The sequence below is a fragment of the Schistocerca nitens genome, chromosome 1 (assembly GCF_023898315.1).
Source record: "Schistocerca nitens isolate TAMUIC-IGC-003100 chromosome 1, iqSchNite1.1, whole genome shotgun sequence".
Taxonomy (NCBI): domain Eukaryota; kingdom Metazoa; phylum Arthropoda; class Insecta; order Orthoptera; family Acrididae; genus Schistocerca; species Schistocerca nitens.
Window position 1 is genome coordinate 653,180,280 of NC_064614.1, and position 15,338 is coordinate 653,195,617.

General features: G+C 40.4%; 1 protein-coding gene across 1 annotated transcript in view; it reads right to left on the bottom strand.

Moving 5' to 3' along the window:
• The window catches only part of LOC126258889 (cyclin-dependent kinase 20-like), a 43,690-nt gene that overhangs the window by 14,477 nt on the left and 13,875 nt on the right, over nucleotides 1-15,338 (bottom strand). The window contains exon 2 of the mRNA XM_049955678.1: nucleotides 15,087-15,275. Coding sequence (XP_049811635.1) covers nucleotides 15,087-15,275 — 189 coding nt within the window. The remainder of the gene's footprint in view (nucleotides 1-15,086; nucleotides 15,276-15,338) is intronic.

Below are 15,338 nucleotides of genomic sequence, written 5' to 3' on the forward strand. Positions count from 1 at the left end.
AAATCTAAAGATCAAGCAGACACAGCAAACCCAGCTAAATATTGCCCCATAACATGCCTACCAACAATCTACAAAATATTAACTTCAGTCATTACACAGAAATTAATGACACATACAACACAGAACAAAATTATAAATGAAGAACAAAAAGGCTGCTGCAAAGGAGCACGAGGATGTAAAGAGCAACTGATAATAGATGCAGAGGTGACATATCAAGCTAAAACTAAACAAAGGTCGCTACACTACGCATACATTGATTACCAAAAAGCTTTTGATAGTATACCCCACTCATGGTTACTACAGATATTGGAAATATACAAAGTAGATCCTAAATTGATACAGTTTCTAAACATAGTAATGAAAAACTGGAAAACCACACTTAATATCCAAACAAATTCAGATAATATCACATCACAGCCAATACAGATTAAGCGTGTAATATATCAAGGAGACTCATTAAGTCCTTTCTGGTTCTGTCTTGCTCTGAACCCACTATCCAACATGCTAAATAATACAAATTATGGATATAATATTACTGGAACATACCCACACAAAATCACACATTTGCTATACATGGATGATCTAAAACTACTGGCAGCAACCAATACCCACACAAAATCACACATTTGCTATACATGGATGATCTAAAACTACTGGCAGCAACCAATCAACAACTCAACCAAATATTAAAGATAACAGAAGTATTCAGCAATGATATAAATATGGCTTTTGGAACAGACAAATGTAAGAAAAATAGCATAGTCAAGGGAAAACACACTAAACAAGAAGATTACATATTGAATAACCACAGTGACTCCATAGAAGCGATGGAAAAAACAGATGCCTATAAATACCTAGGATACAGACAAAAAATAGGAATAGATAATACAAATATTAAAGAAGAACTAAAAGAAAAATATAGACAAAGACTAACAAAAATACTGAAAACAGAATTGACAGCAAGAAACAAGGCAAAAGCTATAAATACTTATGCTATACCAATATTGACCTACTCATTTGGAGTAGTGAAATGGAGTAACACAGACCTAGAAGCACTAAATACACTTACACGTTCACAATGCCACAAATACAGAATACATTACATACATTCAGCAACAGAAAGATTCACATTAAGCAGAAAGGAAGGAGGAAGGGGATTCATCGACATAAAAAACCTACATTATGGACAGGTAGACAATTTAAGAAAATTCTTTCTAGAACGAGCAGAAACTAGCAAAATACACAAAGCAATCACTCATATAAATACATCGGCTACACCACTGCAATTTCATAACCACTTCTACAACCCTTCAGATCACATAACAACAACAGATACGAAGAAAGTAAATTGGAAGGGGAAGGCACTACATGGCAAGCACCCGTATCACCTAACACAGCCACACATCGATCAAGACGCATCCAACACATGGCTAAGAAAAGGCAATATATACAGTGAGACGGAAGGATTTATGATTGCAATACAGGATCAAACAATAAACACCAGATATTACAGCAAGCATATTATTAAAGATCCCAATACCACAACAGATAAATGCAGACTTTGCAAACAACAAATAGAAACAGTAGATCACATCACAAGCGGATGTACAATACTAGCAAATACAGAATACCCCAGAAGACATGACAATGTAGCAAAAATAATACATCAACAGCTTGCCTTACAACATAAACTTATAAAACAACACGTTCCCACATACAAGTATGCACCACAAAATGTACTGGAGAATGATGAATACAAATTATACTGGAACAGAACCATTATAACAGATAAAACAACACCACATAACAAACCTGACATCATACTCACCAATAAAAAGAAGAAATTAACACAACTAATCGAAATATCCATACCCAATACAACAAATATACAAAAGAAAACAGGAGAAAAAATTGAAAAATACATCCAACTGGCTGAGGTAGTCAAGGACATGTGGCATCAGGATAAAGTTGACATTATACCAATTATACTATCAACGACAGGAGTCATACCACACAATATCCACCAGTACATCAATGCAATACAGCTACATCCAAACTTATATATACAACTACAGAAATCTGTAATTATTGATACATGTTCAATTACCCGAAAGTTCCTAAATGCAATATAACATATACCGTACAGTTAAAAGGAAGTGACGTTTGATCAAGGTCCGCGTCACTTTCCATTTTTAACCAGACTTAATGTCTGAGAAAGTAAAGAAATAATAATAATAATTTCTTACCAAGTACTTTTAGTCCAAATTTTATGAAAACTTAGGAAGAAAACGTAGCTCACCCATCAAGGAGACCATGTACAGAACATTTGCGCAAACCATTCTTGAGAGTTTGGGATTCCATCAGGCACTGCTTTAGTTGAAATCAAATATTTGTGGGAACTTACACTCTTTGAATTAAAGTCTTTGCCATCTATCGGCCTTCCAGTGAAAACATAGTTAACACTTGTGCTGTAAGTGTCAGTCTTGTAAAGCTGCAACCTGTAGTAATGGGAAAACAGACGTTTCCTTGCATGCAGTGAATTTCATGATCATTTATTACAACAAAATTTATATAGACATGGTTTGGAATAAATGTATGTGGGAACACAAAGTGCTGCTACCAGGTCAGATAAAAAGAAAGACAATGAAGCACTTCAGAGGTGTGCTGTTAGATTTGTTACCATTAGGTTCAATCAATAACCGAATTTGTGACAGACTGCAGAATAATCCTGCAGCCACTAACATACAACTCGTACAAGGGCTGCCAAGACAATATATGAGAAATCAGCATATAGACAGTTATTTTTCCCTCACCCCATTTGTGAGTGGAACAGGAAAATGGACGATTAGCATCAGTACAAGATACCCTCCGCATGCACCATATAGCGGCTTACGGATTATATATGCAGATGTAGACTTACTGCCAATGTCCTATGAGGGTTGATCCAGAGGTAAGGTTCCCAAAGACCTCTAGCTGCATGGAAAAGTGCTAGGCGAAATCCATCAACACCGCTGTGCATGGCTTTTCCCTTGCTCTCGATTCCGCATAGCCACACTTCACTGCGCCACTCAGTATTGGCTCAGCGGCCATCCACAATGGAGGTGCCCATTGTTGGCTCCGCCAAGTGTGAGATTCATTTCATAATTTGGTTTGCACATGAAAGGGATTCTACCCATGAATATTCATCGTCAGTTGACACAAGTATATGGTGAAAAGCATATGTCCATTCAACATGTCCAAAAATGGTGCAGGGAGTATAGTGATGGTCAGAAGGAGGCCCACGATGTAGAACAGAGTAGAAGACCTTCAGTTTCGGAGGCAGTTATCGAGATGGTCCAATGCGAAGTGCTTCAAAATAGGACAAGCACCATCCATGAACTTGTTGCACAGATTCCTGGGAGATCTTAAAGGACAGCTGAAAGAACTTTGACAGAAAAATTGGGGAAGAACAAGTGTTGCACTCAATAGATACCGTGTATGGCGATAGCACAGAACACAGGGAAACACCTTCACTAAGCTCGCTAGATTCTTGAAAAGGGTCAAGAAGATAAGAAACGATTGTTGGATGCCATTGTTACAGTAGATGAAATGTGGGTGTTTCATTTCACTCCCAAAATGAAAGAAAACTCCAAACAATGGCATCACTCAGGGTCACCAATTGCAAAGAGTTCAAACAAATGGCTGCTGCTGGCAAAGTCATGGCCAATGTGTTTTGGGATCATAAGGGGATACTGGTGATTGATTTCATGGAACCCAGGACAACAATCAATTCAGGCAGTTATTGTGAAACACTACGAAAACTCAGGTGAGCTATCCAGAACTGCCAAAGAGGAAAACTGACAAAGGTGTAATGCCGCTTCACGATAACGCCTGACCTCATGTCTCCTGCCAAACCCAGGAACTTTGAAAAACTTAAGTTGGACTGTCATGCCCCACCCACCTTACAGTCCACATCTCACACTTAGTGACTGTCACTTGTTCCCCAAGTTAAAGGAACACTTAGGTGGCCAACACTTCCAGAGTGACGATGAAGTCAAAGAAGAGATGAAACACTCCCCAATGGGTTGGCGGCAGAGTTCTTCAACAAGGGCTACAGAAATTGGAGCACAATCTACAAGAACGCATAGAGAAAGATGGTGAATAGGTAGAAAAATAGAACTAAGTTTTTTCTTTCAAACAATGTAAATTTCTATGAGAATAAACAATGTTGTATATTTGTAAAAATGAAGGGAACCTTACTTATGGATCAACCTTCATACTTACATCAGTGAGCTACAAAAATGAATATGGCTATCAAGGAGTCATAAACATGTTCCCTTTAGTTCCATGAGGGAGCTGATACAGGCAGAGTCAGAAGAAAGAAGAGTAAACCACTTTCAGCAATCACTTCATAGCCATGAAGGTGGTATCACGTGTGACTGCATGGTTAAATTCCATGTGGTAATGATAGTGAGGTATGACCTCTGATGTAAACCAGCACACAGCACCAGTGCAGAGTGTTCTCTGTAGATGAGCACACAATCTCTGATAACTCACCAGTGCAGAGTGTTCTCTGTAGATGAGCACACAACCTCTGATAACTATCATGCTTTGACTTTGGCTAAACTACCAATTTCAGCAAGCTGTCCTGTCACACAGACAACTGTGTATTGTATGCGGGCAGATCTTTTCACCATTTTCTATTCACTCATATTTAATGTAATTCCAGACGTACAATTGAGGAGTATTTTTTTTTTTTTTTAATAACAAAGTACTATCTTCTGCCGGGCTGGAATGTAACCCAATAAGAAGCATCATGTGCCTATGTCTACTCACTGTTCATCTTGACTTTCATTATTTTACATCTTTTGCTACTCTCTTAACTCGAATTTCCTATTCTCATTAATCTCTCATTTCTCTATTCCGTTTATTCCTCTGTATTTACCTATCTTTATTTTATTTTATTTCTCTTTTTTCATTTGCCTCTGCCAGGCACTTTATTGTGAATAGCAGAGTAATCATGTAGATGTAGAACTTCCTATCTCATCATCTGTACACTGCATTCACCTACACCCTGCATGTGCATATATTTACACTTACCTTCATTTACATTTGGAGACTGTGAGATACTTTTCCCCAATTTTTCACTTTCACAACTATATTGTAAAATCTGCACTTCAGTTGGTACATTCTGAACTTAGCTTCTAGCTCTATGATGTCATCATGCTTTAATCTCTCTATACCTTGTGTTTTATATGTGGTTTTCAGCCTCTATAGGAGAGGATAGCAGCTACAAAGTTATGCAGTATCTTGACTAACAGAACATATATGGTTTCACTACAACTGAGGTGCATCTGTGGAATGGAGAACCAGACATGTGGTTTCTGAATAGGGGCAGCAGCCTCTTCCATAGTTGCAGGGACGATTGAACTGATCTGACTTTGACACATTAACGAACATGACCTTGCTGTGTTGATGCTGCAAATCGACAAAAGCAAAGGGAAACTACAGCCTTTACTTTTCACAAGATCATGCAGCTCCACTGTATAGTTCAAGGACGATGTCATTCTCTTGAGTAAAATATTCAGGAGGTAAAATAGTCCTCCATTTGGTCTAAATGCCGGGACTACTCAGGAGGACGTAGTCATCAGGAAAAACAAAACTGCCATTCCATGTGTTTGAGCATGAAATGTTAGATCTCTTGAATGAATAGGTAGGTAAAAAAAGATAAGCTGAAGTTAGACATAGTGGGAATTAGTGAAGTTCAGTGGGAGGATGAACAGAATTTCAGATTAGCCAAGAATAGAGTTATAAATACAAAATCAAATAGAAGTAACGCAAGAAAAGCTATTATGAACAGCATAGAGAACACTTTATCATAGTTAAGATATACACAACCATAGTACAAGTTTATATGCCAGCTGTCTCTGCAGATGAAGACACTGAATGAATGCACAATGGGATAAAGGAAATTATTCAGATAGTTATGGGAGATGAAAATTTAATAGTAATGGATGATTGGAACTTGGTAGTAGGGAAAGGAAGAGAAGGAAAGATAGGAAAAGAACACAGACTGTGGAAATAGAATGAAAGAGGAAGCCATCTGGTAGAACTTCAACAGAGCATAATTTAATCATCATTAACACTTTGTTTAAGAATCATGAAAGATGGCTGTATAGCTATAAGAGACGTGGAGCACGGTAAGGTTTTAGCCTGATTATATAATGGTAAAGACAGAGATTCTGAAACCAGATTTTAAACTGTAAGACACTTCCACATGCACAGGTTTGGACTTTGAGCATAATTGATTGGTTATGAACTGCAGATTAAAACTGAAGAAACTGCACACATACAGAAAATGAAGGAAATGGAACCTGGATAGACTGAAGGAAACAGAGATTGTTGAGAGTTTCACATGAAGCATTACAATGTGATTAATTGAAACAGGAAAAGTAATACAACAGAGGACAAATGGGTAGTTTTGACAGATGAAATAAGGAAGGCAGCAGAGTATCACATTGATAAAAATACAAAGACTAGTAAAAAAACTTTGGAAAAACAAGAAAATACTGAATTTAATTGATGAAAATAGAAAATACAAAAAAAAGCAACAAATGAAATAGGCGAAAGGGAATACAGACATTGAAAAAATAAGATTGACAGAAAGTGCAAAATGGCTAAGCAGGAATGACTAGAGGAAAAATTCAAGGCTTTTAGAAACGTGCATAATTAGGGGAAAATAAATAATGCCTGTAGGAAAATTAAAAGACACTTTTTATAAAAAAAAAAAAAAAAAAAGGAGCTGCTGCATGAATATTGAGAGCTCAGATGGCAAGTCAGTACTAAGCAAAGAAGGTAAAGCTGAAAGATGGAAGGAATAAATATAGAAGGTCTATGCAGGGGACAGCTGAAAGATGGAAGGAATATTTAAGTCTATATAAGGAAAAAAATTGAGTGTAATTTTATAGAAAGAGAAGAGGAAATAGCCAGAGAAGAGATGGAAGATATGGTAGTGTGACAAGAATTTGACAGAGTGCTGAAAGACCTAAGTTGAAACAAGACCCCTGGAGTAGACAACATTCTGCCAGAACTACTGATGTCCTTCTGTAGAACCAGGACAAAACAATTCCACCTGGTGCATAATATATATGAGGCAGGTGAAATACCCTCAGACTTCAAGAAAGCAGCAATAATTCCAATTTCAAAGAAAGCAGGTGTGGATAGGTGTAAATATTACCAAACTATCAGTTTGCTAAGTCATGGTTGCAAAATCCAGACATGAATTCTTCACAGAAGAATAGAAATACTGGTAGAAGCTGACCTTGGGGGAGATCAGTTTAGGTTCTGGAGAAATGTAAGAACACACAAAGTACTCACTCTATGACTTATTTTAGGAGATACATTAAAGAAAAGCATATCTACATTTATAGCATTAGCAGACTTAGAGAAAGCTTTTGGCAATGTTGACCGGTTTACACTCTTTGATGGTTGGTTCGTTGGTTTGGGGTATAAAGGGATCAAACTACAGCATCATCAGTTCCTTTTTCCTGACGCAAGCAATGTTCAAGGTACAAAACACCCAACACCACACCTAAAAAGAAAACAAATTGAATGAACAAAAAAAGGGGGAAACATACACCACAAGGAAAAGTAGAAGAAGGTATTAAAACCATAGAGCATATGGTCTGGACTGGCTGGTCACAATAATAAAAGAGGATGAGTCAGCCCCTCTGCAACACATTAAAATGTCCACCCACAAAAGGCAAGGTGAGATGAACACATGTAGGGAAAAGACAACCACCAAGATAAACAAATGCAAAGAAAGTGTGAGAGAGTTAAAATGGAGGGAGGGTGGTGACCTTAGGGAGAAGGGCTTGAGGCACTGTCGCCCAACACCGAAGGTAGGGTGCTGGGAAGGTTAAAAGTCCACCACAGAGCGGCTAAAAGTGGGCAGTCAGATCAAGATTTGGACGACAGTCATATGTGAGCCAGAGTGACAGAGGTGGGTTCTTGTGAGAGAGGAGGTAGCCACGTATGGCCAATGCAGAGCCAGCAGAGAACCAAAGAGTCGCTGCGAGAGGCCCGCATGGAGGTCTTCCACGCATTCGTTGTCTCCTTAAGGGCACGCATGTTGTTGTGTGTACTGAGATTATGCCAATCCGTCTCCCAAAGCTGAAAAACCTTGCGGTGTAATAATGATCACAGGTCAGTTACAGGGATGCCTATCTCCAGAAGCGGTTTCTGTCTAGCCTGTTTGGCCAGCCTGTCAGCAAGTTCATTTCCTGGGATTCCGACATGGCTTGGGGTCCACACAAACACCACGGAATGACTGGACCATTCCAGGGCATAGATGGACTCCTGGATGGTCACTACCAAAGGATGGCGGGGGTATCACTGGTCAATCAATAGCTTATAGGCTGCTCAAAGAGTCAGTACATAGAAGGGGCGACTCGCCTGTACATGAGCGGATGCACTCAAGAGCATGAGAAATGGCTGCCAGCTCTGCAGTGAAATCACTGCAGCCATATGACAAGGAGTGCTGTTCAATATGTCCTCCATTATGCAAAGCCTACATGACCCGCCATTCTAGATTGGCACATAGCTCGTCGTCAGACTGCAAGAGGAGGTTGCGATGGAAAATAATCGCCTGGACCATGTTGAGGCTTTTATGGGAAGTGACAGAAACAGGAATATCACCCAGCCGGTCACAAGCAAGTAACACACAGGATTGGGCGGGGATGCTGTCTGAACAAGACTGCACCACTTCTCATCTTGGACAGCACTGTCACTTCCCCAAACTTATCCTCAAGATGTTCAACAAAACATTGAGGCTTCATAGGTAGAATGGAGTCCCCGTCCATTCTGCTACAAACTAAATACTGAGGCAAATATGGCTCTCTTCTTTCTGTAGCCCTATGTTCCTCCCATGGTGTAGCGAGGAAGGGAAACGAATTAGGGTCATATCTGTCAGCTTTGTGCTCGATCTTGCCCTTCGTAGACACTGCTGGCGCCATACGATCACCAGCAAGATATGACTTATTCCACTTCATTGCAGGTCATCTGCCCTGATGCCACCCACTCCAATGAGGGGCTCTCCCCACGTGCAACCCAGCCACAGCAAAGGCCACCTGACATGATGACCATTTCCGGGAGTCCTGATGCCCCAGGAAGACAGATGTCTACTCCTTGGCATACGTGAGGAGTTTACAGCTCAGGCATCAGCAGTGTGATTCCTGTACATGACGGCCCCACTACAACGGACTGGCTACTGTGCTGGATATTGGGCGCAGAGAAATCCAATACTGTCATGGGGGCGAAAGAGGACAGAAGACAACGGAAGAAGATGACATACCCTGGAAAGTGCCCTCACCTCACCCAAATAGTTGAATTACAGGTAGAAATGCAAAGCCATGACAAGAGGTTCAGGAGATCGAATCTAAGAGCACTATGGATAACTCATGCACGTCGTAAGGGGTCCTTCCCCATATGGACTACATTTCTGTAAAATTTGGAAAGTGGTAGATCAAACCATAAAATAGGACCTGAAATTATAGGACCGAAAAGTGAGAGACTCCTTTTAGTCGTCTCTTACAATCGGCAGGGATACCTCGGGCCTATTCTAACCCCCCGGACCCGAAGGAGGAAAATTCTTTGAAATTCTGAAGACAGCATGGGTAAAACACAAAAGTGAGAGGTTGTATGCACCCTGTACAGAAATCAGATGGCAGTTATAAGAGTCAAAGGGTATGAAAGGGAAGCTGTTTATATTGACCAAGCAGTAGAGTAAACCAAAGAAAAATTCTGAGGAGGTATTAAAGTTCAGGGAGAAGTAATAAAAACTTTGAGGTTAGCTGATGACATTGTAATTCTGGAAGAGACAGCAAAGAACTTGGAAGTGAATTTGAACAGATGGACAGTTTCTTGAAAAGAGGATATAAGAAGAAAATCAACAAAAGCCAAATAAGGGTAATGGAATGTAATCAAATTAAATCAGCTGATGTTGAGGTAATTAGATTACGAAATGTAGTAGCTGCGTTTTTCTATTTGAGCAGTAAAATAACTGATGATGGCCAAAGTAGAAGGATATAAAATGTAACCAATAGCAAGAAAAATGTTTCTGAAGAAGAGAGATTTGTTAACATCAAATATGAATTCATGCGTTTGGTAGCCGTTCCTGATGATATTTGTCTGGAGCATGATAAGCAGTTCAGATGAGAATAGAAGCTTTTGAAATGTGGAAGAACGTTGAAAATTAGACGGGTAGATAATGTAACCAATGAGGAGGTACTGATTGAGGTAAAGAAATTTGTGGCACAACTTGACTAAAAGAAGGGATCAATTGATAGGACACATTCTGCAACATCAAGGAATCACCAGTTTAGTATTAGAGCGGGGGTAAAAATTGTAGAGGAACTAAAGAGACAAATACAGTAAACAGGTTGAAAGGTATCTAGGTTACAAAAGCTTTTTAACGCTAAAAAGGCTTGCACAGGATAGAGTAGTGTGGAGTGCTGCATCAAACCACTGTTCGGACTGAACAGCACAACAACATTTTGAAGTTTTTCTGTGATGTTTCAACACAGATGAATACAAGGATCACCTTTTAAGCTTTTAGAAATAATCACTTGATAACAGTATTTTGAGTTGATGTCATTATTGTTTTAAAATTTGTTATTTGGTAAAATTAAAACAGTAGCAGCTCATAAACTGACCAAGTAGTTTGTTTATAGTCAGTATTTATGCTGGTTGACTTCTTTACAATTTCCTTTAAAGCCTGACTCAAAAACAATCGGAAAAGACTGCAACTAGTTTGCAGAATTTTGCAACAGTCATATTGCCATCAGCAATCGATTTCATGAAGGTCAACCAAAACAGGTTGTCGTTCCAAAAATCATCACTGCTGGGATCAACAAAACTGAAGATAATCGATATGAGACTTACTGTGAGACAGAGGTATTCTTTGTCTTATCATGTGGGTCTATACAAACACTCAGATGTGAAACATGTCTGCACACCATGAATTCTGCAGAATTTGACCAAAACTCAAAAAACACTGTTGCCAATTGGCACAGAGAAATGCTTAAAAAATTCTCCTAAGGTTATGAAAACACTGTATACAATTTCGTAACAATCAACTATTTAAGCATTCCAAATGAACTAAAACCAATAAATGAGGTTTGTCCATGAAGATTTTCTATGAAAATGACCACTTCTTTCTGTGGTTACCTTGGACAAGTCACAACCATTGCTGCAGAGAGTTGAAAAACTGTTTTCGTTTGCCACAACAGAAATAAAACAAGGGGAAACATTGGACCATGACAATGTCAGCTGTCACACAGCAGGTAAAACAGCTGATTATGTGACAGAGAAAAACATCAAACTAAAACATTATTGCCTGTCTTTATCTGATTTGTCACCTAATAACTACTACTTGATTCTTTGTGTTAAATAGATATACTATGTGATCAAAGGTATCCGGACACCTGGCTGAAAATGACTTACAAGTTCGTGGCGCCCTCCATCGATAATGCTTGAATTCAATATGGTGTTGGCCCACCCTTAGCCTTGATGACAGCTTCCACTCTTGCAGGCATATGTTCAATCAGGTGGTGGAAGGTTTCCTCGGGAATGGCAGCCCTTTCTTCATGGAGTGCTGCACTCAGGAGAGGTATCGATGTCAGTCAGGGAGGCCAGGCATGAAGTCGGCGTTCCAAAACAACCAAAAGGTGTTCTATAGGATTCAGGTCAGGACTCTGTGCAAACCAGTCCATTACAGGGATCTTATTGTTGTGTAACCACTCGGGCACAGGTCGTGCATTATGAACAGCTGCTAGATTGTGTTGAAAGATGCAATTGCCATGCCTGATTGCTCTCCAACAGTGGGAAGCAAGAAGGTGCTTAAAGCATCAATGTAGGCCTGTGCCATGCAAAACAACAAGGGGTGCAAGTGCCCCCCCCCCCCCTTCCTCCATGAAAAACAAGACCACATCATAACACCACCGCCTCCGAATTTCACTGTTGGCATTACACACGCTGGCAGAAGACGTTCACCGAGAATTCGCCATGCCCACACCCCGACATTGGATTGTCACACTGTGTATCATGATTCATCACTCCACACAACATTTTTCCACTGTTCGGTCATCCAATGTTCATGATCTTCACACTGAGTGAGGTGTCATTCGGCATTTACTGGCGTGATGTGTGGCTTATGAGCTGCCGCTCGACCATGAAGTCCAAGTTTTCTCACCTCATGCCTAACTGTCATAGTACTTACAGTGGATCCTGATGCAGTTTGGAATTCCTGTGTGATAATCTGGATAGATGTCTGTCTATTACACATTGTGACCCTCTTCAACTGTCGGCAGTCTCTATCAGTCAACAGACATGGTCGGCCTATACGCTTTTGTGCTGTATGTGTCCCTTCACACTTCCACTTCACTATCACATTGAAAACAGTGGGCCTAGGGATATTTAGAAGTGTTGAAATCTCGCATACAGACATAGACACAAGTGAACCCCAATCACCTGACCACCACATTCGAAGTCCATGAGTTCCACAGATCTCCCCATTCTGCTCTCTCACGGTGTCTAATAACTACTGAGGTCGCTGATATGGAATACCCAGCAGTAGGTGGCAGCACAATGCACATAATATGAAAAACTTGTTTTTGGGGGTTCTGGATACTTTTGATCATATAGTATATATGAGGGGGGGAGGGGGGGGAGGGGGAGGGGGAGGGGGAGGGGGAGGGAGAGAGAGGGGGGGAGAGAGAGGGGGGGAGAGAGAGAGAGAGAGAGAGAGAGAGAGAGAGAGAGAGAGAGAGAGAGAGAGCAGCAATTTTTATCACCTCACTATTCTGCCATCCAGCAAGGAGATGGATAACTTCATAGAAGGTGCTGCCTCTATGTCAACACTCTGCCATCAGCATGGTGTGCAGCAAGCTAGTGAGAATCATGTTCACCAGCAGCTTGCATGGACGATACGAGGGTTTTAGTTGTGCACTCTTTTTATCAATTGTGTGCATTTTAACAACTGTGTGTATTTTATCAACTGGACTTTTATCAAGACATGTATATGTGGAGAGTGCCTTCTATGCTTTGACTTCATGTAATGTAACATGGCAATTTTATAACAAGTTCCAGAAGGTATGTGGAATATTGTATATTTTATATATCTTTCATATGAATTGTAGTTTCTCTCCACCCCTTATTACCTTTTTGTTTTCCCGTTAGATCAGATGAAGGCACATTAGATTCTTAACACCCATCACCTTGGAACAAAAAAAAAAGTGCCTACACTGTGATTGTGATGTATGAAGTGTGTTCATTTGCAAGTAGCTTTATCATTCTTCCTTTCATTTGCCTTTAATGGTAATTACCATTCACCGCATTTGTTTCTGACATGAATGAATAAAATAACTGAGACCCCTCAAGGGTGATGACATAATTCCGTGATGGACATTTATAAGAATAAATAGATACCCTCCCCCTCCCCTCGCACCCTCCAAAGAGGTCAAGATGCTTTTCTGGAAGTGAAAAAAGAAAGGAAAACTAGGTATGATATATTTTGGGAAGACTGCAACCACTAGGTGAACCAGGGATCAAAGGGTTGCCTGCTCTGTAAAACAGGATAGCCAACAATCTGTGGCAGATCTGACAAAAGACTACAATGCTGGTGCAAACACAATTGTTTTGGAGCATTAAGGGTTATGTTATTCCAGAGATTACAAAAACAAGTTAAATTCACAAAGAACTTATCAGTGTGAGCCCACTTATCATTATGATGTAGCACCCACTCTGCCATTGACACCTGCAATGATTCAGTTGGGAACGGTGTCGTACAGCTCTTGTATCCTCTCATGGAGCAAGCTCGCCCACAACTGTTGTAACTTGTCCTGAATATCCTGGATACTGGCACTGGGATGGAGTTTATGCCTGAGCTGGTCCCACACATGTTCTATCTGGGACAGATCTGGGCACATGCAGGCCACATGAGTACCTCAACATCATGCAGACAGTTCACAGAGGCAGCTGCCATATGCAGATGAGCACTGTTCTGCTGAAAGGTGACAGCGCAATACTGTTGCACGAGAGGTGACACAAGAGCAGGCTGTCCGTGACATGGCATTGTGCTATCTGAGTTTCCTCAATCACTATCAGCTGTGACTCGAAGTCATAATCAATGGCTCCTCACACCATGACACATTGCTACTCCAAAACACTGGATGAATGGTACCTCTTTCAAGGTCGCTGCCCTACTCACTGCAGGGGGCATCCGGGGTAGAACCGCAATTAGTCAACAAACACAGTGTGACACCATTCATCAGTAGTCTATGCTTCCCAGTTACAGCACCATTCCAAACACTGCTGTTTGTGTTGTGGTGTTAATGGCAGCTTAAGCATGGGATGGTAATTCCATAGTCTGGCTGCTGCTAGTCTCTGACCAATGGTGCAAGATAACACAGTTACACTGTGACCAACAACGTGGAGTAACACAAACAGTGATTCACCCACCAATCCCTAAGTTTAATAGTGCACACTGATTGGTCTACTTCACAACAATTGTGGCTGCAACAACACTGTACTCTGTTATCAGGTCTTCCACAGATTATTGCCTATCTTGTTTTGCAGAGTGGCAAGCATCAGACTTCCCATTTCACGATGAGGCATGAGTGCCAAACACATTGTTGCCTGCTCATGGTTTCACCATTCCTTGACCACTTTCCATCAATGCTGACAACAGTAGCACATGAACAGTCAACCAGCTTTGCTGCTTCCAAGATGCCAATTTGTGGCCTATATCTTCACTGGAATGATTTCCCATTTGTCTCTGCTTTGCTTACATACTTTTCTTACCATGTCAAAAAAACACACACACACACACACACACACACACACACAGAGAGAGAGAGAGAGAGAGAGAGAGAGAGAGAGAGAGAGAGAGAGAGAGAAGGAAAATAATATGACTACCTGACACACAAACCAAATAAAAAGTATCTCTAATGTGAGATTAGGATCATAAAAAGCACTGTACAATCTGTAGTGCCAAATATATCTTAAGTCTTACTAGTTAGTAAAATCAAACACCAAAATATGATATATACCCTGTGCATGATACGATGCTTATGCAAGTACGCTACCCCTTTAAGTAACATGATCATATACATTTTAATCTGTCTCTCTGTCAGGCAGTTATCAAGGTCACGCATCATTTCCTGCAGTCCAGATGGCATAAACTCGAAGACCAACATGAAACCCAGACCCTGTGGGAACACATCCAATAAATGGACAACCTGAAACAATGAGGAGACATTATGCATCTTACTAGTCTAGTGGAGTCATATAGTATTATTACT